The 27,657-nt window shown below is 41.2% G+C and overlaps 1 protein-coding gene across 9 annotated transcripts in view; it reads right to left on the bottom strand.

The window, feature by feature from the left end:
- LOC123974780 (ERC protein 2) overlaps positions 1-27,657 on the bottom strand; it is a 166,059-nt gene that overhangs the window by 133,319 nt on the left and 5,083 nt on the right. For 4 of the 9 annotated variants that reach the window (XM_046055673.1, XM_046055679.1, XM_046055676.1 and 1 more), the window contains exons 3-7: positions 24,563-25,315; positions 14,392-14,436; positions 12,894-13,049; positions 11,489-11,581; positions 10,398-10,565 (exon numbers count right to left, since the gene is read on the bottom strand). In XM_046055673.1, coding sequence (XP_045911629.1) covers positions 10,398-10,565; positions 11,489-11,581; positions 12,894-13,049; positions 14,392-14,436; positions 24,563-25,315 — 1,215 coding nt within the window. The remainder of the gene's footprint in view (positions 1-10,397; positions 10,566-11,488; positions 11,582-12,893; positions 13,050-14,391; positions 14,437-24,562; positions 25,316-27,657) is intronic. The other 5 variants (XM_046055675.1, XM_046055678.1, XM_046055677.1 and 2 more) reach the window with 5 other exon arrangements.

Below are 27,657 nucleotides of genomic sequence, written 5' to 3'. Positions count from 1 at the left end.
ACTAATGTGGCCAAGTCTGGATTGTATCACTAAATGAAGGAAGGCTATTTCATTTCAAGATGATGCTAGACCATCAGAGCGTCTCCCATACGAGCTATGATCATTCAAATATCTCTTTATTAAAATATATGTATCAAAGTGAAATCAAAACACCCTCATATGATGAAGAAGGAAGGGAATGAAGGTGGACTGCTGGGTTCAAACTGTTAGTTTTGCTTTCACTCTGACTAATGTCTGCGTTATTAAAGATTGAGGAAAGGTGAGTAGAATAAATGGCTAATCCAGCTTATAAAACACATACGTTTACAGTAGTAAATACACATACGTACACTGTCCTGCCTCACACAGAAGGTTTATAAGCACCTGGCTGTGGGTATCTTTTACTTACACAGATGTGAGAAGGAGTAGCTTTAAATGATCTATAGTTTTCGGATGAGGCAATAGAAACTTCCAATAGATGTCAGAAGGTCACTTTTGAATGTTGAGAGGTTAGACAGCCTGAAGACCAAAGCGGGATGTACTGTATGTGTATGTGCACAGGTGCAAGAGGGAGTTGTCAAACGGAAGAATGAAGCACTTCACAGAGCAACTGTGAAGAAGGGCAGATCTTCTCCAAGATCCTGCGTTGGTTCTGGGTTATCTGTTGTTAACCTGTTGTCTCAGAACTTGAGATGATAATGCATGCTTTTATTTCTTCCCACTTAGATTATTGCAACTCCCTTTTTACGTCTCTTAGCAAGTTGTCCCTGGACCGTTTACAAATGGTCCAAAATGCTGCTGCAAGGTTGTTGACCAGGTCAAGACGGAGAACTCATATAACACCCATTCTGTCCTCTTTACATTGGCTCCCTGTTAAATTCAAAATGCTCGTTTTAACATACAGAGCACTGCATGGTCAGGCACCCGGGTACATCTCTGACATTCTGCACCCGTATATTATCACTAGGCCACTAAGATTCTCAAAACAAAGCCTACAAGCTGTACCGTGTGCACGTCTCAAAACTAGAGGTGACCGTGCTTACCAAGTAGTTGCACCAACACTGTGGAATACTCTTCCATCAGACCTACGCTCTGAGGTCTCAGTCGGAGCATTCAAAAATCACTTTTTTCACTTTTTTATTTAAACAGGCCTTTGTCTCCCTGTAAACTTTTAATTGTGAACATTCACGTTCTCTTTAAAATACAAAATGCCTTAATTTTGATTATTTATGCGCCTGTTAATATACACAAAATACATTGATTATATTGATTGATGCCTTTATAATGTTTGATGCTTATGTATGATTGTCTGATTGCGCCACTGTTTTATTGTTGCTTTTGTTGTTATTGTTATTATGATTGGTATTATTGTTATTATTTTTATCATTGTAAAGCACTTTGTGACTTGCTCTGTGAAAGGCGCTATATTAAATAAATTTTACTTATTTTTACTTACTTACTTATCTCATTTATGTCATTACACACACGATATACATGCACACACAGGAGATTTCCTCTCCACCTGAGCTGGTCACACCAGACATGATGACACCAGGGCTGATCTGTGCGGAAATGAGGGATATTCCCTGTCCTGGTTCTTAGTCTGGGTGTCATTTGAGGTGTGTCATCAAAGCCAGGGATAAGGCAACAGTCAGAGCTCTGATCTAAACTCATATAATAAATCACTTTAGGGCGGGCTCGTGATAATAAGAGGATGTAAACTGTCTCACAGCAGGGGCTGCAAGGTGGAGAGTGGGGCATAGTCTCATTGTATACTCTGACATCTGTGGATCAAACCATAGCAACACAGCTGTCTGCCCACAGGCTACAAAGGGAACATCGGAAAGCGCAGATGTAAAAGAAATAATAATACAAGGCACACACTCACACAGAACTCCCGGGATCCACTAACAAAAGGATCTTTGTCAACAGAATGAATGAATGTTTTCTACCAAAGCATGAAAGTCATGCCATGCTTTTGGTAGTGTACCAGAGGATGAATATACGACACAGAAAATGTAGGGGACCCACCCAGAGTGCCATCACACTGACCCTCACTGTGCACAGCTGCCTCAGTCTCTCTTTTGCCCTCCATCCATCATCATTACCTCCTCCAGCAGAGATGGACACACACACACACACACACACACACACACACATACACACAGGACACAAAACACATGCACATATGAAGGAAGAGTCGCTGCAGGCGTTCCCCCTCATTAACACTTGCTCTTTCTTTGATTATTTTTCCTGATCATTTCCAACGCTGCACGCCAGTTGCTACATCCTGTTTCCAGGGAATCTATTTCCTGTCAAAACACTGGGGTTATCACTTAACGAATGTGAACTAACACATGTTCATTTGAATTCATTCGAATGCAATCCATCAGGGTTGGGTTGGTTTCCCGTTTTTTTAGTCCTGTCCAGTGTATGAGCTTAAAGCAGTCTGATTTTAATGTGAACCAACTGAACTGGCATGTCATTATGAGACGTTCTGCCAATTTAAAAACTAGCCTACATCCAGAGGTGGACTGGGAGTGGTAATCTGGTATACCAGGCATTTTCTTGGTGGGCCGACACCAAGGTCGTATGGCCCACCAAGAAAATGTCGTATATGACGCTGTATATACAGTATGTATGCATGTAAATATATATATATATATATATATATATATATATATTGCAAAGTTTATCACAGTAGGAGAAAAGGTTTCTCCTACTGTCTATTTCTAAAGTAATAAATATGTTACGTTACATCACTATGCAGTGAAAAGATATAAAAGACAGATGCATGCTGAGTTTAACTCAGTGCAGTGAGTGGGTATGGGGAGAGCAACTGATTTAAAATCTGTCACTGATTTAAAAGCTGTCACTTTCAAGAGTGTCATTTAGTGAAACCCCTGTGTGTTCAGGCAAGTTCACTGGTGTATCAAGGACACTGGGCTGCTTGTCATCATAGAAACATGATGTTTATTGCAGCTTCAGTAATATCGGCTGCCTTCCCTTTGACACGCAGCTCCGCTGCTCACCGGAGCAAAAGTCTCATGACTGTTGATAGTATTTGCTATTGTTGCTATTATTTGCAACTTGTAACCAATCAGATGGTGGAAAATTGAGCAAGACTCCAGAGTGATGATTACAGACAGACACAGAGGGAGAAGCAGCTCGATCAGAGCCAAAGTAACACATTTTAAAATAATACCACGAATCGATCCGAACCGTTATTTTTGTGATCCATTGCATCACTAGTGAAGTAGCATTGATCACTCTGATGGGGAGAAAAATTTTGTCCCCACAAGGGATAAAAATTATTCAGCAGAGGCATGGATATATAAACCAGAAAGGGGAAAATTCCATGTATTTTTTATAGTTTCTCTTTCTCTGGCCCCCACAATACATACACTATTTACTTTAATGTTCATTAGTAGTTCTCTATAGTTTATGGGCGGCGTTTCATACAGTTTCATTCATGAGCTCTCAATATGTTCCACTCGGGAGCAGCAGTTTGACCAAAACCAGTGAATAGTGTTTTAAAGTTGTGTTTTTGTACAGTTGGCCTAGTCTCACATAGCCACCCTTATCTCATCGATTAAGCGCTATGCCAGCTAGGTCCTGGCCCTCTGTAGGGCTGCGGGAAGTTGGCCAATCAGAAGAAAGTGGGCTTTTAGGCAGGGAGGCCTTAAAGAGACAGGAGCTTAAAAGGAGTGTTCAGAAAGGGTAAATAGAGGTACTGAAGCAATGGACAGTATAAGGAAAAAAATGTGTTTTTGAACATTTAAGTATGTAAACAGTTTCTAGTAGAAACCCAAAATACAAGTATTAGCCTGAATATAATATGGGAACTTTAAAATCAAACTGGTTGGAGAATGTATACATCAGCCAAACCTTCAACCCATATACCCTAATCCTGAAGTTGCTCGGTAACATGATAAGCGAACCATCTTAATGATAACGGAGCAAACTATCTCATCTGCTGATGAAGGCCACAAGATGTTGCTAAAAGAATACTTCTAGCAAGTCAGCTTTGTATTAAGAATTGTTTTGTCAAACTACTATTTCAATGATTAAGTTCAATGATGAACCTTCAAGCTTACCATTATATTGTAGAATTTACAGGGTTCTGTTTATTTGTCATTCTGCCTCGTTTGAATGACAAGCTAACATTACTGTAAGGCAGTTGCATTTTTAAAAGGCAGCACACATCCTTAAATTTATCCATGATTTTCCATCTATCTACGGTGTCAATCCAAAATGGTTCCACACATTACTTCTCAAATGTTGTCATTAATATCTGCTCGGTGTGGCTTGCTAGTTTCCTCTATTTTGTGTCACCAAACAGAACAATTTGCTCAGGGACTGCAATAGTTTAGAATAAGAGTAAAAGGAGACAAGGCCCAGTCTGTTGCAATTCTACACTGTGGAATGAATCTGGCATGTTCATTAGAGATGGAATATTTAAGTTGATCCCACATTTGAATGGTAGTTTTAAATTTCAAATAAAAAGTGATAGCCCTAGAAAACACTAACTTCAGCTTTAGAGAACTTGGCTGATGAGTAATGACGTTGTGCACCAGACACCAATCACTTTTTAGAGTGTAGAAAGCCTTTTTTATATCTACCCCTATTGGTAACAAGAACTGTTCACCTGATATGTTAACACTCCCAAATAACCTTTAAGCAGAAAGACAGTCCTTTAACCTCATAGACATCGTTTCATTTTAAATAAGATGCGCTGGATTGGAGCCAAAAAGGTCCATACTGTACTTTTGCTTCTTCTGATACAATCATTCTATTGAAATTGAGGCACGGCATGTTTGTGTGAGTGTATCTATGTATGTGTGTGTTGGAAATTAGAGGTTAAGTGGTCTGAGCAAAGCAGGGTCACCCTGAGTAGAGAGAAAGTCAGAACAAAAAGAAAGGAGAGTATTGTCTCACTGCCTACTGGTTAACCACTCGCTGACTGACAGTAGACTGAGCAGAGCCCTCATTACTCTCTGTGTTTGTGTGTTTTTGTTTGCTTTCAAAATGTGCTAAAAGAAAAAATGTGAACAAATGTAGAGAGAGCACATACACACACTTCCCAAAGAAGAAGAAGAAATCATCACAAAAATGAAATTTACCTCAGACGTCCTCTACATAACGCATCATTTGCGCTGACGTATGCGGTATGCAAATTTGCACCACAACACCAACGTGCGTGTTTTCATGTGTATAAGTAGCTGTGTGCACACACTTGTGTTTGTCGGCTCATTCTGTCATGCACATATTTATCTCGTTCCCTGTGTAAACCATTAAATATCTCATCCCCATTCTGACCCCTATAACTCCACTTTATGTCTTTTCCACATGGCCTCTGAAGAACTCGCGGGGGCTTTATTTTGGACCGTGCCATGTTTGTTCTGGGGGGCCTGGACGCTTTGCTCCTCACGCTGCATCCCAAACCGCACAACCCGAGGAACACAGGAGCATGCTGTTGGGTCTGAGAGTGGTGACCATGGTCAATCAAGTTCAGATGAGGTCACATCTTAGCTGGTCTGCAGTGGGTGGAACTCATCACAACATGCCTAAGGATTAAATGTGACGTTAGTGGTCAGCCTAAAAGAAGAGCTGTTTTCCACTTGCTTATGCCAACCACCTCACTGTTGTCTCATGTGTTCATCAAGTTCTCAATCACGTTAAAACTGCCATACTCTTTCTTGCAGAAGTGCAGGATTGGACAGAGGAGAGGCAGAATTAGGCGAGAAAATGTGGGGGAGAGAAGACAGATGGAGGCAGATAGAATGAGAGAAGAGAAAACATGGACAGAGGGAGCAAAAGGGAATGAGGCAGAAAGAAAGACAGAGAGTGAGAGCACAGCAGGGGGAGAGTATAGGGCGGAGTGTATCCAGGTTGAGCCCACATCTTTTCTCCGCCTCACTACCGATATGAATCATCAATCAGCAAAGAGAACAAGGAAAGATCAACAAAAATAGTCCGGCAGGGACCACAGCACACCATACAATCGCATCACTCACTGACAAAAGCCCATAGCCTTCTACATCTATCAAGCAACTCTATTCTCTCACTTCTCACTTCCTCCTGTCGCTCCATCTATCCTCAATTCTTTCCCCTTTACCACTCCAGATTCTTTTCTGTTTTCCTCTTGTTTTCCTTATTCATCACTGTCGCTATGGTTGATGTTAGCAAGCCATTATTGAGTCATTTATATCTTCTTCAAGTCATTATACCTCGACCTCAAAAACTCAGTGGAGGTCTTCTGGCAGACACACTGCACACGCTAGTGATGAAAGAGAACACAAGATATTTGAGGTCACATCTGAGAAAGTTAAAGTGAAATACCACAAACTGTTCTCTGCAAACACAGACATGTTGCCACATCACAAAAAACTGCATTGAAGGTGTGCTACTTTTAACACTCTTGGCTTTTAGGGAGGAGCAAAATATCAAATGTTATATTATTGTTATGTTATTTATGTGCCTTATTAAGACTTTAGGTCTGGAGTTCCCCTGTGTGGGTAAGAGGCCACCTGCAAAATGCTTGCCTCAAGTGAAGATTATGTAAATCAAAGCATATCAACCTTCACAAAATGAAAACCTTAACTAATATCTGCCAAAGACACTAAATACAACATGATTTGTTGCATCAAAAATTTAAAGTAATAAATCAGATGCTATCACAGAGTGGAGGGGGAAGTAGGGATGCACCTGCTCCACAGCTTAATTACTGTATGTCTACATGTGTCAGTTGGTTTGCTGCCATATAGATGAGAACACAGAAGTCATACAATAATGTGCAAACAAACACACTCAAAATTGTAAAGGTCGGTCCAGGGAAATGTGCTCTTCATTGCTAAAATGACAATAACCATGCACTGCATTAACTTAGTGTAATGAGTAAGCATGCCTAGATTTCCCTGATAACATGTCTGCATGTCAAATACAGTCAAGCATGTAAGTTATATTCAAATCTTATCCTTCAGTTATTGTTATGCAATGACTCGAGATTGACTTGAGAACTGAGATTGTGACACCACAACACTAACTCACATAAATGTCTGTGGTCCATGTTAGATCATTTGAAATATTACAGACATTTTTGGCAAAAAGGATTAAGTCATTGATGCAAGGCATAAGCCATTCCACAACACAAACAGTGTGTGGAGCTGGGGAGATAGATGTGTTGCAGTTAGGGTTAGGGCTATTTGCTTAACTTGTATATCTATGGTATGCATCACAATAGATATCGCAGGATAAGCGGATATTCAATAACTTTGGTTTGTCCTATCTCTGACTCTTTGATAAGAACCTATTGTATGAAAACCAAAATTACAGAGAAATTAAGTTCTAGAAATTATTTGTAACTTCAGGGTCATGCCAGAACCAAGGTCACAGATAGGAATCAGAAGGTCTGCAACCTTTCCAAGAACTGTCTGAGTTTCAATGTAAGAATGTAAGCATAATGTGAAAAAGAACTTGCCAAAGTAACATATAAACCACCCATATATGTTTAAATTCATTTCGTTATTACAGTTGGATAAGCCAAAAGTTCTACGTAAATTAGGCACCTTTTTTAATAATGTTCTACCTTTCAGTATTTTATGTCACACTTTATTCCTGACAGATAAATTAAATCTGATTCTGAAGGAATGTTACTTTTCCCTGAATCTCAAATCAGATCAGAGAACACAACGTTTTGCCCATATACTGTAAATATATTTAACTGGATTTAAAATAAAAAAGTCCCACACCTCTAATACAGTCTGATTTGGCTTAGTGCAATGTTAAACACATGCAAGCCCCTTTCCCACTGGGGTTGTGACCTGTTCCCTCGTCTCTGGCTGGTTAAATATGCAGTTGGGTCTCTGATAGGTTACCTGATCTGCTGGAGTACAGTTACAGCGCTGCATTGTCCTGATCAGGGCAGAAAGATCTACCTACTGTATTAAAGGGTTACATTTCCAAAGACCTGGGCAGCAGACTCACAATGCTCACACACAAGCATATTATTTTCCACATTTTCCAGTTATCTGGAGACGTATTCTATCATGCCCATTTAGAAGTTGTCCTTAACTTTGACTGACAAATAAATATACTTCCATTTTCTCATTCCCTCAGTCACAGTGCCTGCTCTGTTTGGTGATTTCTTAGTCCCATCCTGATGTGAATTGCTTTTAGAGACAAGTGTCTGTGAGATGAAGCTGCTCCTCAGGTCTGGGAGACACCAGTCTGTCTCTGGGGGAGTGGACTATTGTACCAGTCACTGTGATTCATGACGAGACCCACACACACACACACACACACACACACACACACACACATACATGTAGAGGGGTATGAATTGTCAGTAATCATGAGGGAAACTCTGTAAGAAAATGTGGGAATTTTAAATGAGAAGCAGGAAAGCTGAAACAAACTGCTGAAGGGAGATTAAGTAATAATATGAGTGGATGGAAGGGAATGAGGTGAGAAGGGTGATCCTGTGACAATGGTTGTGCTTTCTAGCCGAATGATTGACAGACAGTAAAGGAATGCAGGGCCACACTCAATATCTTTGCTCATCTTCTGATTTGCCCACTTAGTCCAGGAAACCCTAGCCTTTCCCGGGGGTAAATGCCACTTCAATAGCAGGAAAAAAAACGATTCGAGACCGAAGATGAAAGTCCAGCAATCAGCACTGACAGCGTATGTTTTTGTGTGTGTGTTACTGTGTGTTTGTGTGTGTGTGTGTGTGTGTGTGTGTGTTTGTGGTGATCAAGCCTGTCTGATCTGATTACAGGCTGCAGCAGTAGCCTATGAAGAAGAAGAAGACAGGCTACAGAGCACAGTGATGTGCCCAGTGGCAGGAGCACTAAAGTAAATTTCATTAATCATTTCCTTGTTATGCTTCAACCATTTAATGCATTAAAATATACATATATATATATAAATATATATATATATATATCTGGGTCATATTAACAGACACAGATTCATACACAACACTTGCCCAGTCAAGGGCATTTACTGATTTAAAACAAATAAACAACAACAATTATGTCTTAAAATATGCATGTGTTATGCATAAACAACTGTATACTATGTAACACCTTGGCACTTAAATTGACATCCTGACCTCAACAGTTGTGACTTACACTGTAGCAGCGATTATATAGATTTAAGTTATGTGTGTAATCTCCATATTTCCCTTAATGTCTCCTAAGATAATTTATGATATCAAGGATTCATCGGTTAAGATTGTAGTGGGCACCTGATAAGAGTTAATTAGGGGGGAAAAGCGTAAATTACTGGCTGTGCCAAGTCTCCAGGTCTCTTATTAAGTTACACCTGGCATGTGTGCACATGTGGCAAAAGGACACATGTGCACACATGCGCACTTCTTTAAATGCCAGTTCAGTAGGACACACAAACAAAAACACGTACACACACAAAACCACCCACTGAAAACCAATTCCTTTAAGTATGATGTATTCAGCTAACTGCGAGGGCCAAAATTCCTTGCACATGTATGGACAATTAGCCCTAATTTTGGCCCAAATTGCTTCCTGTAATGATGAGTGGACATAGTTAGCAGGCCACTCTCAACTGCCTAAGAGATCTAAAGTATCAGTTCCAAGTCCAGAGAGTGATGGAGAAAAATGCTAAATGTTTTTAGATTTTAGAAATTTAGAAACTTCAAAGATGAAGAGGAAAAGGCTGCCAGCTTTCTCCAGCCTTCTGACTGAATGACCCGCCCACATGTACAAGCCTACGTGTGGACTAAACGAGCCACACGCAGAGACATTTTCTTTCCACCCACTTCAATGTCCTTTAGAGAAACAGAAAGAAACCAAGGCAGAACAAGACAGGATTGTGTACACTTGCACAGTTTCTTTTATGTTCCTGATGTTTTGTATCTGAGAACAGATGCGTTTTCTCTGTTCTCGCGACTACAAAAATGCATCTTTTAATGAATTAGCAAAACATAAAAGCAAGCAAGCAAAGGACTAAACTACAAAAAGGAGAAGTAACAGGAAACACATACACTAACACAGAATCACTTATTAATCCCTGTAAAACCACAGAAAGCTAAAAGCAACTGTTACATCTTATGGTTGTGATCTACAGACTTCTTCACTTTCAGAAAGCCTCATCAATCGGAGGCTGTGTGTAGCTTGTGTGACGGGGTGGCTCGGTGCATCATGGTGAGCATTTTCATCTGTGTGGGTGTATTTGTGTGTCTTTGTACATCTGTGGATTTTGTTACATTTACATTTACATTTAGCTGACGTTTTTATCCAAAGCAACTTACAATTGCTATACATGTCAGAGGTCACACGCCTCTGGAGCAACTAGGGGTTAAGTATGTACAATGGTGGATGGGTCACAGTGGGGGATCCACATTTTGTATGTCTGTCTGTACATGAGTGTGTACTGACCTCTGTCTGCAGTGTATTGGCGCGTTGCTCCTTGGCGCTGAGCGACTCCTTTAGCACCTCAATGTGTTGCTTGCAGTCTGAGTTCTGATTGGTCAACGTCTCCAGTTTGGTCTGCAGGGCCTGCATCTCTGCCTCCTTCCTGTTCAGCTCCTGCTTCTGCTGCTCTATCTGACAATCACAGGAACACATGCACACATTTTAGTCATCATTGAGTGGATTGATATACTTGCAGATAACAAAAACCATAAAAGTGAGAAAAAACAGACACACACAAACCACAATCACAACGCCTTTTTCTCTATGAACGGAGCTTTCAGAACAAGTGTTTTGAAAGAACACATTCACTTGAATGCAGCAGGCTTACACATGAGTGAGCAATATGGACAAACATGGTAAAAAAAATACATTTTTCATTCTTCTAAGTCAAATTGTTTTACTATAATAAAATCTTGTAACTTTTTTGGAAGAAAATCTTAAAGATTTCTCATGCTATGACACATTTTGTTAAACTGAACTTTTTATTATTTATTTAGACATGAAATTGTAAACTATAATATCTAAACATGTCAACCGGCCCTACATTTTCAGTCCTCACTCAATGGATTCCCAGGCGTACTGTCTGTTCTATAGACACACCAAGCCAAACAGCCAAAGGGTGAAAAATACATGCAGGCAGACAAAGTTACCGGGAGCAATATTATGCTCACATAGCTGACAGATTACAGATTGTTTTAAGAAAGGCAATACAGAACAGGACCGAAACCCACAATGGAAATCAAATGCACTATCAGAGGGAGGTTTCTGTGCTGAGGCTAGCAATGTGCAGAAGATTGTCATCTGTCTACTGGTGCCAAAAATGCACAAAGCTGATTCAAAGAGAGATTTCTCTAATTGTGTGAGCAGGGTTCACCTCATAGCAAGGGGATTCTGACTGGACCAGAGCTTGGCCAATCAACCCTCACTCATAGGAAAAAAGAGCCCGAGAGAGCAAGGAGAAAGAGGGAGGAATAAAAGGAGGCGAAGGGGCCAAATGATGAGGCAGAGGGACTGTGTGAGGCATGATCAGAGATAGAGACTAATGTGAGGGGTACTTCTGCTTGTTCTGTGATCCAGGGATGTTGGTTGGTGTGGAGGAAGTTGGGAGCTGTTCTGATGGAAGACACACGGGGTGACAAGGCCTGCTCCTACAGAGACACAAAAACAAGAAAACAGAAAGCCACTAAAACCCAGCCAGCTGGGAAAGTTAAGACAGTTGCCCTTCTGGCTGTGGGCTCCTCCACACTCCTCCACACTCCTCCACATTCTGCACTCAACAGCTGAGGCTTCAGAATATTATACTTGGTGACGTTCTGCTAGAAATGATTAAACGGATTAATTATTTCACCTGCTCGAATTTTCATGTTCTCAGAAGCCACTTTCCAGTGTTTGAGTAAATCTAATCCAAGAGAGGAAACCAGAGAGGACAGGCATGCTGTCCTCTCTGGTCTCTTACACACGATGTCACCTCAACACCAGTCACCACCGCTGCCGACAGAGCACAACCCCAAACTCTTCAAGGATATAGAATGAATCTCTGTGCCTGCGCATATCCATGTGAGCAGCGTCTTTCTGTGTTACACAGAAATATGAGACAAGGGGAGAGCGAGCCAGGGCCATCACTGTGATATATATCATCCCAGGTCAGTACGGGTGAGGAGAGAGCTCTTTCCTCTGTCGTTGTAAGCTTGCATTCATCTGTCAGGGCCCCATTCATAAAAACATCTCTTTTATGATTGCATCAGGAACTTCCCTGATGCAATGACAAATGGGCCCTACAAAGAGCACCATTAACGAACCAAAGAGAAACATTTTCACACAGAGTGCTACTCATGGGCCTCAGCCATCACGGACACTGAGCTAGAAAATCTGTGAAACCTGAAACAATGGCTCCAGTACATATGTACATGTGCCTATTCAAATGAATGCATATCAATCTGCGTACTGTTGTGTCCCAATGAATAAACCAGTATGCAGCCTGGGATAGAGAATTCTTAGTCAGGCCTTTTCTATAGGCCTTCCTGCCAGCTAAAGGTAGGACAGTAAACAGACACGGTGCATTGTAAGCTGATAGGGCCTGAGTTTGCTCCCTGTGAACAGCCACAGATAGGAGAGCAGTACAATTCTTGGTCATCACACAGGTAGATAGGGCACACAAGCATTGCATGGGAATTATGGAAGCAAACTCTTCACCTCACTCTAAATATGAAATAACAAATACATTTGTTAAGCGTAGGAGTTTTTAGTATCCGTGCAACACAGGAGGCTAAGAGGCTTGATAAAGCAGCCAGAAAACACAACATACTCTAACATGCAGTTGCAGTTTGCACATCTACACTTCTACATGAGAATGCAATGGTGACATGCAACATGCACACAACAACTGTAATTTATGGTTTTTAAGGCAAACATGCATCACTCCTGTCAAGTTGTCTCAGGTGGCGTGCAGAGACATTCTACCTTAGTCTTCATGAATTTAGAATGGCTCTTGTAGACCTCCACCTGCTTGAGCTCATCCTGCCTCTCGTCAGGGTGCAGCAGGCCGCTGGTCTTTAACATCTGGACCTCATCCTCTAAGTCTCTGATGTTCCTCTCCAGGGAAGAGATCTTGGTGTCCTGCACCGGCAACAGTAGGCAGGCAAAGAGTCAGCAAAGATCTGACTTGAGATATTAAGCTCAGTTAGGGCTTACCTGTCTCACTTTGTTTAGACAATGATCTATCTATCTATTGATCTATCAGTTCATCTCTCTAAAACGGCATGCAAAAAAGCACAAATAGAGGGAGAGCAGGTTAACAAAAACAGTCTCCTCTGAAAGACATTCACAGTGCTGCACTTGTTAGTTCCCATGAAGTGAAATAAATAGCTGTGTAAAGAATAGAGAGAGAAAAGAGAGCTTAAGGGAGAAGATCAAACCCTGGCCTCTTTCTCGCTTTCACTTTACAGCAATTCTCTTACATAGCCCCCCCAATTCCAACATCGGAAAGGAGTCAATTGTTCCGAGGCAGTTGACCATGTGACGAGCTGTTCTGGTGAAGCATACTGGCAGCTTAACCTCATGCAACATTTGCCTGGGTCACTTAAAACAGCACTAACAGCAATTCAGCAAATTCACAAAAAACCTTATAGCGTCCTGTATCTACATAATAGCCTATTAATATGCACCCTTACTTCTGACTAGAATGCCTGCTAAAACAGGGGAAATATCTATGCAGGAAGTTGTGTGCGGCCAAGATGTTTTCCTTTGCAGTATCTATGAGGGAATGGAAGGGTCTGTCATGGACAGGTCCTGAGGTTGTTCAGCTGCATGGGTTCAGACATACGTTAAATGCTAAACCTTGGAAGAGAAGAGAAAGGTAATTGAAAAATTGGAAGCAGACTGCATGATGCCATAAGCATAAACCACAGGCAACAACATGCATCTGACCTCTATTACATCCTCTGACATCAGCCCTACCTAGCACATGGTGCTGCATATACCATCCTAAACACACAAACACACATAGTCTGAGCAAACAGGAATGCATAGAGGTACATATTACACACACACACACACAGAAAATACAAAAACGCCCACAAACAGACTATACTATTCAATCATTTCCATTGTTTCACATTGATTTCTATATTATAAGCATTGCTGTGTCTTTAATAACTGACTGGTATCAGTTTCTGCTCCAGAGTGAAGAGGAAAAAAAACATCCCAGAGAAAGAGAAACAAGGCAAGCCCAAAGAAAATACAGAGGATAATATCAAAAACAACATTCAGTGCAATAGCAATAGATGTAAGAAAAGCTGGGCCTCAAAACCACTGAAACATCAACTACTACACACGATGGTGCTGCATTCCAACCCAGGAAGAATTTATGCTAGGGATAGAGGGAAAACACAAACACTGTATATTTGTAGCCCATGTTGAGATGACAGAAGGATCAAGAGGTGAGCAAGCATTACCGTACCTGCCAGATAACATCAGGATCAAAACAGAAAGGGGGGTTGGTGTTCTGTAATCACAAAACGGAAATATACGCCACTTAGAAAAAACAACATGGCAGACACTGGCACAAACAGAGATGGACATTACACACTCACAGGGCGAAGAACCTACAGAATTTACGCAGTTGCATCAATATTTTGCAACATAAACAGAGGACAGTTTCAAAAAGCCACAATGCAGGGTATTACGTAGCTCGTCCTCATCATCAACATCACCAAAGGAAGACTGGGAAAGGAAGGTTACAGTATCTCCACCCCCCATCCCCTTCATTTGTCTAATCCTGTTTGTTTTGCCTTTTCTAATTAATGCAGTCAGATTTAATTTGCTCTCTCTTGTGCATTTACAACTCTGTGGGCATCCCGGGCTAGCACATGTGCAGTTTGTTAATAGCCAGACAAATCACAAAGTATGTGTGAAAAATAACTGTGGTTTTGCTGTAAAGGAACCACTTTTGGAACAAGCGTTTGCTGAACGAGCACTAAATGTGTATGTGTGTGTGTGTGTGTGTGTGTGTGTGTGTGTGTGTGTGTGTGTGCGTGTGTGTGTGTGTGTGTGTGTGTGTGCATGTACAGGCACATGTGGAGTCAACTGCATTTTTCACAGCTCTAACAACTTCAAAGGGCTGACATGAGAGTGAAAGCTTCCATATGTGACATTTGAAACAAATTGAATAAGTGCTCAACTCTGCATGGGCCCATAATGGCCTTTACTTGGGCATGGCCGCCATACAGACACGAGGCAACAATAAGACAATGCTGTTTGGACTGTTTGGGCATGTATGTTTGTGTCTAGCCAAATCCCCTACTACTGCCAACATTACAGCAGTGATCATCAATAATTAAAGTTTTGTTGGTATGAAGCTGATATCAGACTAAACATGCTGAACCGAAGAGCAACCTACACTGCTCAAAATTACGACATCAGACTTTAGTTCTTAGTATTACTTTTCTTAATGCCTACCACAGTTTAAACTCGCTGTTCTCAAATTTCTTTGCAGAACACATTCTCTACAGCTGGCATTATGAACAGTATAAAAAAACACTATTACAGCAATACACTCTATGTAGCACATTATTATGTTGCCTCCTCTTGCTGATTCCAGATCCGCTATGAGTCCTACCTTCATATCAATGACAGTCTGCAGAGCCCTGGTCTTAGCCGGATCGGCCTGAAGCTGGTTTCGGCGATGGAGCTCCTGGGGAGGCACCCGGTAAAAATAAGCCTGGCGGCTCATCATCTTTAGCGTTCTCGAACACCCACAGCTTCAGATAAGATGCACTGATCAGTCTGACCAGTTCCAGTGTCTCTCTCTTTTTTACTAACTTTTTGTATATTTTGTTAAATATAGCTATGTTATCCTTTATTGTACATCCTTAAAAATTCTTGTTTTGCAAAAGAACTAAAATAAAACACGTTCCTATGATCTTTAAGCCGGTCCACGTTGGATGCTCTCCCAAGGATTTCTTTCCGTCTCTAACAGCAGGTGCTGGTGTCTTTTTCCTCTGCTCTCTCTTTTTCTGTCTTTCTGTCTGTCTTCATTAGTAGGTGGGAGACAGGAAATAGATAGGTCATATCGATCTGTCTCTATCACTCTTTCCGTCTCTATCTTTCTGTTTCTCACTGGTTATCTCTGTCTCTCTCGCAGATGTCTCTGGCATGCTAAAGCTCTTGCTTAGCAACACTTTCTGCCAGCACATGCGCTACGCTTCTTCTATCAATAATTAATGGTGGCTGTGACCTACAACTATGCCCACACAAAAGTGCACATATCGACACACAGCAAGTTAAATAAAGGCACTTGTTGAACTGAAAAAAACTGCACATATGAGGACAAGTCCATTTGGAAGAAAGAACAAAATTACGATCTAATGATTTTCAACTATACCGAGAATAAGCCCTGCAATAAATGGATAGCATTTGAAATTAACACAGTATCTAAAACCTAAATTGACAATTTCATGGTTGTGTTATGTTGTTGTGCTATGTTATATGTCTGCCACACTTGCGTATGTAAATGGGGTGGACAAGACACCTTCAACATAATGATGTCAAATACAAAATCGGCAATTACAAATTCCTCAAAAATGAGCACAGAGCTAAATCAACACCTCTGAAGTGAAGCCAGTTAGCCAGTTCAGGCATCCCTGCTGTAAGCTCTGACTCTTCTCTCGAGGGAAAGATATCTGCTATCACAACAGCTATCACATTTCTGTGCGGGTGTGTGAGTATGTGCGTGTTGTATTTTCATGTAAATGAACTCCTATGTTTTTTGACAGACTGAACTGCACATTCTAAACTTTGTATAAACCTTTATTTAACCAGGCAAGTATCACTGAGAGCAAGGTTCTCTTTGTCACGAACAGTCTGTTCACACCCACACAGCCACACACATTCATACCCAAAAGCCGCCCAGCACAACCACTGACTGATCTGCTGGCCACCAAGCAGCTCCACTGGAGCAGTTGAGGGTTAGGGGCACTTCAGTTGTGGTAATGAGGGAGTGGCTCTTGCTCAGTGATCTCAGTGGTGGTAAGAGCTGCTCTTTCAATCCCCACCCATATTTGTCTTTATTGGACCACTGGCTTGTGACCTGCAGGCTTGTCAAAACTTCAGACCGCTACTTCCAGCTTATATACGCACTGACTGTGAAATGTGAAATGAATATGTATAAAAAGTAGCACCTCTACTGAAAATGAACAAGTCTGAGTTACGCTTGGGCAGTATTTATTTTTTCATAGCTTCATACTTTCCTGACTTTTCAAAACGGTATATGTAATATATGACGGTATTAGTGTAAAAACATAATAAAACTTGTAAAATAAACGTAAAAGCTGCAAGTGATAGAAGTCACTGTAGCATTTATGAAATTGTCTAGCCTAATGCTGTGTGTCTACTATGCAATTAGCCTACTTAGTTCACATACTTATGGCCTATGGAATAATCAATAGATAGGAAATAAGAACCCTTCTTATATAGGTTCTTTCTGTAGAACCCGATGACACTTGTTGTTGCCATGGCGCACATCAACACATCAGTGGGTTGAACAAAGAAGATGCGCACACAGCTTCGTCCGTGTTGGCTGGCTCACCTTTATCATTGGGACTAAACTAAAAATACACCCAAACAGGGGCAGAGGCCTATTTCTTGTTTGCTAGTCCGTTGACATTTTGCCGACCCCTGGCAATCGCTGATGAATTTGTGTGTGTAATGAAATACACATGCAGAATTTTGTCAGAGAAAAGGGCTGTAGCTAAAGCTCCTGTGTGTTTTTTTACCAGTGTTGGGAGTAAAGCGTTACAAAAGTAATCTTATTACAGGAATGTATTGCTTTTTGCTGCAAAATAGTAATTGTTAATTACTTATTTATTATACCCGTTACAATCTAAGTAACGCGCGTTACAATCTAAGTAACGCGCGTTACAACGTATTTTAACACGAAATTCAGTGGTGTTTTGTTGTTTCGATAATTTACCAACACCGCAAAACATTTTGGGACCAGAAAAAAATCTGTGACATTATTTCCTGTTGCTGGAATTCAATGGTTAAGATTGTAGGCAGGGTTCAAACTACAGTGAAGTTAGGCTCCTCTTAACAAGAAAACATGATTTGTGAAATTTTGGAGGTGTATCTAAAATATTGACAATATGCTATTTTTGCCATGCATTTGTATTGTTCTGTTTCGTTATCATCATGGATCATGCTTATCTATAATTCTATCTGTTTTCTTTACTTTCATGATTACAGAAGCTGCTTTCAGTGCATCTTGACCGTAAATGCGTAAATATGCACAGCGTCTTTCTCAATGGGGAGACGATTCATCCTATTTCACCCATCTACAACCCATTAATCAGAATGTTAATTTTTATGACAAAGACCCACCCACTCCATGGATATAATTGTGTTCTGCACATTACTTGAACTCAACTATGCAGGCACATCTTACTATCTGAATAATGCACCCTTTAATTAGCAGTGAAAGCAACTCAAAAGTAGTGCAAAGCATTACAATTCAGAGATATAATAGAGTAATACTGTAATATAACTAATTACACTCAAATGACAGTAACTAGTAATCTATAATGTATTATCTATAATATTTTGGAAGTAACTTGCCCAAAACTGGTTGTTTCCAATTGCTATAAAAGTGAAGGGGGTTATCACGTTGCCGAAGATGTCAGGCAGTTTCATGCGGCATCGTCCGCATATAATGAGGGTGTACACTACAGTATATCAGATGAATACAGCATGTCCGTGTCAGTTTAACAGAAAGAGGAGCGTCGCACAGTCAGGATTTCTAGATACCCTGGTATAACGTAATACCTCGATACTCAACTAATGTGCAGTACTCTGGTTTACTCTGTCCCAACTGCAGTTTTAAGGATTTTAATCCATTCCACCTCAACACTGTCAGTGCTGATTATTATTACTACTATTTGTTCTTTACACTTCTGTCACATAACTGTGAAATAATGTACATATTTTGACACTCATGTTTTTATTTATATATTCACAGTTAGATTTGTATGTTTTCTTTATATTTTCTACTTAACAACAAACAAGAACTTCCCCTCGTGTTTCTGATTCTGATTCAGATACCACCCAAGCTTAGTGTCAAATACAGGGACAGCTACACTAACCAAGGGTAGGACAAAAGGACAGAGAATACTATCAAAGATAAAACTGGAAAAATGACAGACAGTCAGTGGGTAAAGAAAAGCCACCAAATCATACAGAAACCACACGGAGATGGGACATTCATATTAAGGCAGCACATCAGTCAGAGGACATGAAGAAGTTTAGAAAAGCATGAATAGATATACAGGGAGAGGCAACAGGTCGCCATGATTTCCCATTGCTCCCGTTCGTCCCAGTTCTCCCAGTGCATTGCAATGAGAGGAGACAAGGGCCTTATCCTCTTGTCCACGTCAACTGTGGATAAGGAGGGATTACTGCTGTCAGAACATGCCTTTCACAGAGCAGCATGCAAAGTGTAGCCACAACCATAATCTTCTACTGACCATATGTGTATTAATGTGTCACTGTGAGTGTGTGCCTGTCTATTTGTCCCACATGCACTATTTTAAGTATCTATATGTCCTGTGGAGAGAGTGTGTGGATCAACTCCTTATCAACAACAGTTAGAGTACAGTTAAGAGTACAATGGGAGAAATTAAGTCATGCAAGAGAGCATGTCATCAAAGACCGTCTTCTCTGCTCCACATGTGGCAGAGGACCGAGCATATGGAATGAATAGGATCAAACGTAACACTATAGCAATAAGTGCCGGCATCCTGAATGAAGGATACGGTCAAAAGGTTCAATTCTAGCCTGAAGGCAATGGTGTCATATATGCCAAGCGAGGACTAGAACATGCACACATCCTACATAGACACACACACACACACACACACACACACACACACACACACACACATACTCACCCACACATTCATCAATCACATTCCCATCCCTTCTCCATCAGTGAGAGAAAAAGGAAACACATTTGCTTGCCACAAATGAGAAAATGTGTCCGCCTATCAGCTCAGTGGCTTAAAAGAGCAGTTGGAAAAGACAAAGGGAAAATCAGAGGGAAAGGCTTGCCAAGAAATAGGGAGGGGTGGAAGGGGGTGAGGAGAAGGTTTGAGAGGTGTAATTTTGTCCCGATAAACTTTCCCGCTCAAACATTCTGGGCAATCAACAGAGCGTGGAGACTATGTGGTGTGGTGGGGAGAAGGGGCATTGGTGTGTGTTTGTGTGTTTGCTGATGCTATTTACAGTGGTCTTCTAATGTTAGTTGAGAGGCTCGTTCACGATTGGAGGTTAAAAGTAGCCAAACAAGCATGGAGCCCAAAAAAGCCCCACCCGGGACAGGGGCTTTTCACTAAACCAAATCACAACAGATATATATGTCGGCCTGGGGAGAAAGAAAGAGAGAGTGGGAAATGTTGTTGCGCCGACAAACATACAGTATACAGCTAGAAAGGCAGATGAGAGAGGGCAGAGGAGAAGGCGTCAAAATGTTGCAGGTAGTGGGCATGAGAAAGCGAGAAAAAGCAGGAAAGAGATCACAAAAAAGACAGATTTGCTGATATGAACTTCCACATCTCCTCAGCATGCCGGCACTAGAAAGTTTTTAAAAAGCTACTTTTCAAGAGTTTCATCAATGTTTGAGAGAGGCTGCGGGGGCAGACGGAGAGGGTCTGCCAAAAACAGCAGCAAGACTTCTGAAGCCAGTCATACTATAGAATACTGGGGAGTCATAAGTGCATTGTCCTTACGTTCTCAACACTAGAGCAATGATACATACTCAGTCCATACTGACTCAGGACCATAAGGACCATATGAAATCTGCAGTACGATATGCATGAAAGTAGATATGCCATCTCCAAGTTAAAAATCTCACAGTGAGAGTGTGCATGTGTGTGTGCACGCCTTGGCAGCAGGTCAGACCTGGGCAGGAACAGACCAGTGGTGCGGCTGTTATTATTGGGTCTACTGGGACCTGGCGGCTGGGGAGAGACGATTAGGCCCCGATTTATGCCTCTCAGCGTGTGTGTGTGTGTGTGTGTGTGTGTGTGTGTGTGTGTGTGTGTGTGTGTGTGTGTGTGTGTGTGTGTGTGTGTGTGTGCCATCACACATAACTTTACTCGCAGTTTATGCATGTAAATTCTAATGGAACACTGCCACATTGTGGACATTGCTAGTACTGCAATAATCAATGTTTGCCAGGCAACATTATGGAGGAGAGGCTGTTTGAAAAGAACTCAAACACATTACTTAATGTATGGCTTTCACATTATGCTATGTGATGTTGACCAGTCAAGTGTAATAATTTTATCTCAAGAGCCAAGTCAATAGGCTGACATACATGTGCCAGTGTTTCTATGTCGAGTCTGTGCAGCTAAGACAGTCTGACAGCTGACAACGTTGAACAGGAAACATAAGCGAGAGAGCACCACTACACACACCATCCCCTGACAACACACATCAGCAGGTGAAGGAGTGATGAAGCTCTATATCCATACAAACTGCACACCAGCATACACACATAACCACAGACAGCTGGAGAAAGTAACTTCACATCTGGCCATGGTATGTCAGTCCTGATGGTGAAACAGAGAGAGAAAGGGGAGATTTTAAATCCTCTGTGAACTTGTACTCAATTCTGATTTGCATCATAGAAACCTACATAGGTTTGTGCATTTTCACACCCATCCTAACCCTTCGTTACATAAAATCTTAATATAAGATAATATACACACAAATTTAAGGTAAAGAATATATCTTCAAACCAGCAAAGACTACCAAGCCCCCGTGCCAACCCTTAGCCATGTTAGTTTGAAGGGTAAATAAAAGCAGAAGTGAACTTAAAATGGAGGCATTTATTATCCCAGCTCAAGCTAAACAAGGTGGGTCATTTAAAGGAGAGTAATGGGCTCGGCAATGAAAGGCAGTTGGGCTGGTTTCCTTCAGAGCTAATCAAAAAATAAAGAGTAGTGCCCCCTAATAGAGGCAATAGTTGCACCGCCATCATCAGTTTGCCTTCGCTAACCATGACAAGTGCAAGTGTAAGGCAGTGTAAGTGTAAATTACCACTCTGACACATAAACAAAGGCAAGAGACCTTCACAGGAAGTAGGCGGCTTCATGCATAGAAATCCTTCAATTACTCCCAACATTCAGATTCCACACCAACCACATAAACTGTCAGACCACTTGACTACTCTTCACCAGTGTTTTTGAAAACCCTAAAATTGTGTCTGATAAAACTGGTTCCAATTCTCATAATTCACAACTAGACATTTATTAAGAGACTGTTTTTTTGTTATTTATTTCACTGCCATTTTTGTTGCACTTAAAACAACTTTGTCAGTGAAGCTAGACAACGCATTTTACGCATATATTGATTTTGGGGACTAGCTTGGTATTATTATTAAACAATTATATAGCACAGTCTTAAATAGTAATATTATCATCTGAAGCATGTGATTTTCAATCACCACAATGAAAATACTTTTAGCAAGGCTTTTAGTTTAGCTTAAAAACTGAAAAATGAATGCTATACTTAAACTGTAATCACTTCAGCAGTATATACATGCACAAACACACACACACACACACACACACACACACACACACACACACACAGACTCCATCACCCCATCTCAACCTCAGAGGAGAGGAGGCCAGAAGGGAAAAAACGAAAGAACAACAATCACCTCTCTTTTCAATCAGGGTGGTTAGAGTGTTTTCCCTCATTAATCATACATTAATATTCAGACAAACACAGTCTGTTTTTCTACCTTAGATAAACACTCCTTTTTCCCATCTCTCCCTCTCTCACCTCACCTCTCAGACCCAGTCACCCCCTCCTCCTCCATTACACCCACAGTATGTGTTAAGCTGTCAAGCAGTTAAAAATAGCACAGCACACAGAGTGTGTGTGAACAGGTACTCACCTCTTACACACACAGCATGGTTTGGTCCCATATATTACTCAGAGACACACACACATGCACCGCCGCGGTTACATTAGCATGGACTGAAACACCAACGCCTCCCCTCTGTCAAAATCATCACAGTGACCAAACACCCGGCATGGGTGGATATCCTATCAGCCACCGGGAGCCCAGCAAGGGAGTGTCCTCGCTAGAAACCTGCTAGAAACGCTAAGCCGACAGGCCCAGATGTGCACGCATGCTCTCACACACACACACACACACACACACACACACACACACAAGCAATCATTCTGACTGGGAATAGCAGACAAAGAGGCAGACAAACAACACAGTCAGAAAAACAATAACATTGAGACACAAACAACAGCAGAGGCATGCACAAACATGCAACACAGGAACACACAGAGGTAGAGAAATTAAAGGCTAAGAAGATTTAGGAGTTAAAAATAAACAAGGCAGGAGTAAGGAGCAGAGAACAGCCTACTGCTAGCCCTCCTGGCAGAGGATATAGAGACACCTGTGCTACACCACCGCTCACCGGAGGGCTGGTACTTTTAAATTCTCAATCAGTAAAATCCAGACTGAGGAAGACAGAAAAAAATGGAAAAAGTGAGGTATGAGCATACCAATACCAAATAATTCTGCTAGAATTCGGCTTTTAACTAAAAGTTTTTGATGGGCTGCAATAAATTCTCCTCCTAATATAATAATGTTTAATGTCCACTGTACAACAGGCTCACTGCATGCTGTAGAATAAACGCTAAATGCTATGCACAAAGCACAGACAAGGTGCATATGAGCATGTGCATACCCAGGACCACATGCACACACACACCTACACTTACACACACAATTTACACAAAGCAACTGAGTCAGATTGTAAAACTGCATGGCTGAACACAGGCTTAGAGCTCTCCGTATGTTAATCTGGCCCATTGATAAGACCTGCTGAGCTGCTGGTCCCACACTCTACATAATACAGACATTCATAGGTACACACACACGCACACACACACACGCACGCAAAGTGTAAACATATAATGTACATACAAAATGCATACACAGCCAAATGTTATTAATTAATCATCTACAAGGAAAAAAGATATCACTCTAACCATAAAAAACATAAACCATTGCATATCGTGTGTATATATAATTAATATATAATATAATTAATATATAATGTGTATATAATGTGTGTTCCTTTTACTTTTATTGTGTGCTGTCCAAATACTTGGACAAATTATATTTTGATGCTTTGGCAACATTGTTCTTGAAACTTTAAAGCCAATTCAGCCCTTTGAAATGAACTGAAGTGAATATATCACTAAATCTGTTTTGTATTAAAAGTCACATGCCATCTCAGTGTTTTTAACTAGCCATCTTGCACTAGACTGTATGATGCTATGTCAAAGTAGAAGTCATTTTTTAGCTCTCAAGTTTCTCCACAACCATTCCGGGTAAAATCGGACATTGAAATTGTTCTGTTTTTTATTACAGGCAACACAATTGTGTACTATGAGTCGCAATATAAAAAACTCCCATGATCCTATCAAAGTGACAGATGTAGATATAACGACATATTGCCCAGCCCTACTGTTAAAATGGCTTTGATACTATAGATGAAAGGTTCACCTACATAATCATTCACCCCCAGGGAAGAAAAACACACCTCTCTCACATGCATGTTCTCCAGGTGAGCTTCAGCCTCCTGCGCTGCCATGGTTATGATGCCTGGTCGCTGTCCCCGACCCCAGTGTCCCTGACTTTGTCCTTGGCCCTGAAGCATCTCCAGCAGCCTCTGGATGCTCTCATCCCGGGCGCCCAGCGTCTGCTTCTGAGAGTCGATTCTCATCTCCATCTCTTCCATAGTCTTCCTCAGCAGGGACAGCTCCTTGGCCTGCCGCTCATGCTCCGACTGCAGCCGGAAGAAATTCTCCTCTGATGGATCCAGAGGATGAGATGAGGACACACCGTCACACCCAGGCACCTGGCAGGGGCTGCAGGCCCGGAGTGAACTAGAGCTTGGCGCTACCACCGGACCCTGGCTAGAATTGTAGTGGGACTGATTTTGGCTGTTCCTCGGCCCAGACTGAAGGGTGTTGGCTGGGCTGATTCTCTGCGAAGCTACTGCAGTGTTACAGCCATAACCAGGGCTGTGAATGATGACATCAGCTTCCTGTTGTCTCGGATTGTAAGTGCTGGATGGGCTGGCTCTCGGGCTGTTCTTCGGTCCAGGACTGTGCAGGCTACTGGGGCTTTGTCTGGGGCTGTGGCCAGGGCTAAGCCCCGTTCTGTGGTCCTGGTCTGCATGGAGTTCTCGATAGGAGCCAGAGTTCCCTTGCTGCCGTTGTTGCTGCAAGCGACTGTTCTCCCTGTGAGCCCTCAGCTCCTCCTGAAGCTCCTGAACGGTCAATGGAAGCTGCTACAAAAACAGAAAACAATTAAGCATCTATTTATTCGATAAGCACGCAAGCAAGCAAAACACTCAGAACCATAATAAAAATTCCTAAGCACACGATGACAAAACAACAAATATACAGTGGTACATAAAACAGACCTTGTTTCTTCTGATATCCCCTGGCTGCAGCAGAGAGATGCAACATAAGGAAGACACACACATGCATAAAGCCAAAATAGAAAGCAGATTTTTTAAAATATACCGCTAAATATAAAACCTTTATGTATTTTATTTCAAGCTGCTGGGTAATGGTTACATGCTTTGGCCACCAGGAGGTGACATTTCTCTTCAAAACACAGGGAGAATACATACACTGTAAGCAACAGATACTTTGGTTAGTTTGCAGCAAGCTAAATGTATGGATAAAGGGATGAAGGGATCTTTTGGATTTATTTCATCAGGAATGTTATTCCAGATGCAATGAGAATGAACACAATCACAATTAGAGCGACGGTTACTGGCCTACATGCAATGAGCCCCTCGGGGGCCAAATTGTGCCACTCAATAATCAACCCTGATAAATAAACTTACATATCAATAATTAATTAAGGACACGATTAAGAAATTTCAAACCAGTGGGCAGAGGTGTAAAACAGAATAATCAAGAGGTTGTTCCTTCATAAATTATACTATTACTCAAATCATCTCTCTGCCTTGAATAAATTTTAAGGGCTTAAACAGTGTTTGTCTGCACAATGTGAGTTTGTAAACTGATCAGTGCATGAGCAAGACTGAAGAGGTTTACTGAGGCTGACTGATTTGTCAAAAAATTTATCACTCAAACTACTGATTGCTAAGTGACACAAACGGGTCCCTCGCTAGAGTGTTGTTGGGGACACAGTTGCGGTGAAAATTAATGCAAACTACAACATGCTAATTTACATTCACAGCTCTCAGCTTTCCCGACTGGCAAATGAAAATTCATTCTGTGCTTGAAATCATGGGCAGAGAGCATTCTTGATGATTGACTGAGCAGGGTAAGAAAAAGGCTGTGAGGAAATCAAACAAAATCTATAAAAAAACAGAAACACACACACAGGACATCTTACTCAACATACAGTATTGTCAAATATTCATTGACACAAACACTGAACAGAAGTGAAATTACTATTCTTTCCATCTGTGAGAAGATATTACTAATTTTTCCTCAAATATTCGTACTCCTCTGCTCAAGTCCAGAAGGTGGAGAGCGCCAAGGACACAGAGTTGAGATGTAGGAGGAAAGGCGAGAGTGAACATGGATAATCAATGCAAGAAGCTAGCACTGAATATCAAGTCAGAGTGGGTGGACAATTCTCCACACACACACACACACACACACAAGACTGTAGACACAAATACATATCTACAAGTGTACACACGCATAGACACACACACACACACATACACCAAACAAACAGATGGTTAGGGGACAACTCTGGTCACTGAAGCTGAGAGAAAAGGTGACATTCCTTATGCTAATTCCAAAGTTCTCTTGTCAGACTGAACTCTTCCAAAAGTGGGGGCAAAAAACAAGGGACATACAGAGGGGAAAAAAAGAGGAGAAATGTGATGGGGGATAGAGGTGATAAGGGAGAGTGCGGGGACAGCAGATAAGAGTTAGAAGAACATCTTCTGCATGAGGTATAGCTTTTTTTCAAAATAAACAATCAATTGAAACAATCTGGGCTTTTATCTGATTGTATATATGATAGGGCTGTAAACACTGTGAGAGAAAGATACGCCTAAAGTTAAGCAACAAAAAGGGGGTTGGTGACAATTTAATGAGAGATCAATATTGCTGACAAAGTTGCGATCATTATCAGCTGGAGCTGAACTAGCCTTATGTGTGTGTGTCAGTAAGGGAGGGAGAGAAAGACAGAGACAAAAAGAAAGTAAGAGAAGGAGTAATATAATGCTGTATAATGTGTTTTGCTAGCAAGATGTACAAGCTAAGGTAAAGCAAAATGTCCTACTTGGTTACAGCAACAACAGAATTGAATGACAATTTCGACTGAAATAGGACACATCAATAGTGGGTGTATGGCAGATTGATTTTCAGTAGGAACTCTTATTAATCATGCTAGAAACATTGAAGATGGTGTGAATTAATATGCTGTTAAATGGGAGTGATCAAGGACAGTCTAATTCAGCATGTGGAAAAACTGATAAATCAGCATACATTGTTATTCAGATGACTTTTGGGGGGGCAGGACGACGTGTGCACAACATATTTTCTTCATATTTGTCTAATGGTGGCTTTTCTGTTGCAGCTGTTCCTCACGATTTTTAAATGGATTCTACGGTGCCAGTTTTCAATTGTGATT

Source organism: Micropterus dolomieu, linkage group LG08 (genome assembly GCF_021292245.1).
Source record: "Micropterus dolomieu isolate WLL.071019.BEF.003 ecotype Adirondacks linkage group LG08, ASM2129224v1, whole genome shotgun sequence".
In the NCBI taxonomy this organism is placed as follows: Eukaryota; Metazoa; Chordata; class Actinopteri; order Centrarchiformes; family Centrarchidae; genus Micropterus; species Micropterus dolomieu.
Note: the sequence above shows the minus strand (reverse complement) of the source record. Positions and strands in the feature narration are given on the sequence as shown.